Here is a 3044-nt window from a genome sequence, read left to right on the forward strand (position 1 = left end):
TAATAATGAGTAAACCCAGATTCTAGAGTGCAACCAGAATGACATATGACTACATTTTTTAAAAGTCAAAGGATATATAGAAAATACTTAGTACGGGCAAATTTCATATTTATATTTCTACAACATGAAGAAAAATCCCAAGGATCTTGGTATGTCGTGCAGTTTGTTTACGTGCAAAATTTATTTTAATAATACTACAGATAACATCCAATGAATTTCTGTCACTAGGTTCTAAATGAGTAACTCAAATATTCAGTTATTGCCCTGAATTTCATGATGGAAATTATATCCTGTGACAGTGCTAATAAATTTAATGATTCACAAAGTCATATCACAAAGTCATGAAATTGCCATGTGTGTTCTCTACAGTGGGCTTCTAATATAACTAAGGCGATCTGAATCATGTGACTAGATAAATGTCTCTGTCTCATCTTAAACTTGTTTTCTTGTGTTGCAAAGGATCTACAGATTCTCTTCAGCTAACTCCATCTGGGATGTTGTTTGCTTCTATCAGAACTAACTGTTCTCAGTGTCTGCTTAGGCATGAGTGCAAAGTTCCTTCTAATTGCACCCTGTATTACTATTTTCCAAGGATGCTTATTCCCTCTAAGATGTTCTTTAAAATGCTGATGACAGTGTTATTCTATTAATTCAGGCACAGATTTTTCTCTGTGTGTTGTTGGTCCTCTTCCCCTATACCACACAGTCTATTATAGATTGGTTTTCTATTAGAAGTCCAAGTGTAATACAGATTTTCCTCATTATGCAGATGTGTGCACAATTGCTTCCTGTAAGGACCATTAATCATTCTCAGGACTGCAACAGCTTAGAGGATTTCTAAAGACCAGTTTACATCACACTGTTAAGATAGTTTCCTAATGTGTGGAACTATTAACAGAAGCTGTAGGCTTAAATTGAATGTCTATGACCTAAAGAAAAAATAGATGGAATAGACATACGGAAAAGGGAAGACAGCAAGTACCATAGAGGTGAGCATTAGTGGAAAATAGTTCTTGATTTCATTATGATACTACCTAGAATGTCAATAGATCCCTGGAAGGAGAGAGAAATTCTGCTTAATTCATGATAGGAACTGGAAAATAAATGAGCACTCTTAGGTAGCCCAATGGACTAATTTGAAGTAAACACCTCATAATTAAAAGTAATAAAATTTACACAGGAAGGCCAGCTGTAGTGGAAGGGAGATAGATGCATGAATCAGGTCAAAAGCCTCCAAGGACTGTTCAGCAAGTGCAAGTATACATTGCCTGGAAGATAGTGGAAGACAGCCAACTTATAGCATCCTTACATGGACATTATAGCTTTTATATTTTGTCCAAAAAAAAAAAAACTCATAAAGCCCCAGGGGGAGAAAAGGAATCATAACCCAAGAGTGGATCTCTGCCAGAGGGACAAAAATAAAATCAAAGGAACTCAAAGATTTCCTCTAACAGCTCAGCACTCCTGGAACAAGGGGTGAGGAAGTATAGTTTCTCTCTTTCTGTATATTTTGGAGGCTTTTCAATGAGAAGGTCATGGCTCTACTATCAGGCTTTTCCATTCTTCCAAGGATCAAATCAGTTTCTCCTATTTTTACTCAGACTTCAGAAAAATGTGTTGAATTGTAGAATTGCTGAACTGGGGAGGGTGAGAGCAAAGGTACACTACAACATCTCTTATACAGAAAAAAAGCCAAAGCCCCAAAAAGAAATGATTGTGAAAACAATATAGGTGATTAGAGATAGAATTGAAACCAGATTGTGGATTCTATGAACCCAAGGAGGCATTCTGCCATCTTTCTCTAGGTCCCATTTCAGCAAGTCATTAGAACCCAAACCTGTAAAAACAACCCACTACCCATGTCTTATTGGCAGGTACATAAACAACTACCAGCAGTTTCTACCATGATAATCTTCAACCATTCCAGCTTCATGACCTTCACTCTGATGGGCATACCTGGCTTAGAGTCGCAGCACTTGTGGCTATCTGTTCCTTTTGCCTCCATGTTTTTTGCTATCCTCATTGGCAATGGTACTATCCTCTTCCTGGTGGCCACAGAGCCCACACTTCACACACCAATGTACCTGCTCCTGGCTTTGCTGATGGTGGCTGACCTCATATCCACTCTGGCTCTAGTACCCAAGCTCCTCTGCCTCTTCTGGTTCAATGATCAGGACATAGCTGCCAATGCCTGTTTCACCCAGATGTTTTTCATCCATGGAGCATCCGTGGTGCGATCAGCCCTCCTTGTTGCAATGGCCTTTGATCGTTTTGTGGCTGTGCGTGAGCCATTACGTTACAACACAATTCTGAGCCATTCCCTAGTTGGACGTCTGGGACTGTTGGCTCTAGTCAAAGGTGTGATTCTTATCCTGCCCATGCCTCTTCTACTTCAAAGGTTGACCTTCTGCCACATAGTCATTCCTCACACCTACTGTGATCACATGGCTGTGGTGAAAATGGGCTGTGGCCACACCAGACCCAATCGTATCTATGGCCTCTTTGTGATCCTACTTGTGGTGGGACTTGATCTGTTGCTCATTGGCTTCTCTTATGCCCTCATCCTGCAGGCTGTAGTACGTCTCAACTCTCAAGATGCCATCTGCAAGGCCCTCAACACCTGCTCAGCACACCTCTTTGTCATCCTTGTCACTTACGTGCCTGCACTCTTTTCCTCTGTAACCCATCGCATTGGTCACAATATCCCACCTCATGCCCATATTCTCCTTGCCAATCTCTACCTTCTCCTACCCTCAATGCTCAACCCCATCATCTATGGTATAAAGATGAAGGAAATACGGGACAAGGTGAATAAATTCCTCTTCAGAGGAACTTCATAAGCTGTGGGTCCCAGCAATAAACCTGTGAGCAAATGAACAATGAGGACAACTGATAATGCCTTTGTCCAAGCATCTAAGACCGAGTTGTATCTCCAGATGAGCTGTGGAAACAATAGACTGTGGAGTGATTTCCTTTTTTGTTTATTTTGGCTTAGATGAAGGGCCAATATGTTTGTAGTTTCACTGAGTGTGAACTATAAAAGG

The 3044-nt window shown here is 40.6% G+C and overlaps 1 protein-coding gene across 1 annotated transcript; it reads left to right on the plus strand.

Moving 5' to 3' along the window:
- The first annotated feature begins 1904 nt into the window (after positions 1-1904).
- On the plus strand, positions 1905-2840 carry LOC105818281 (putative olfactory receptor 52P1). The gene has a single exon (XM_012654217.1). The coding sequence runs from the start codon at positions 1905-1907 to the stop codon at positions 2838-2840; it is 936 nt and encodes a 311-aa protein (XP_012509671.1).
- The last annotated feature ends 204 nt before the right edge of the window (positions 2841-3044 follow it).

This window comes from Propithecus coquereli, unplaced genomic scaffold, assembly GCF_000956105.1.
Source record: "Propithecus coquereli isolate 6110/MARCELLA unplaced genomic scaffold, Pcoq_1.0 Scaffold44, whole genome shotgun sequence".
NCBI lineage: Eukaryota > Metazoa > Chordata > Mammalia > Primates > Indriidae > Propithecus > Propithecus coquereli.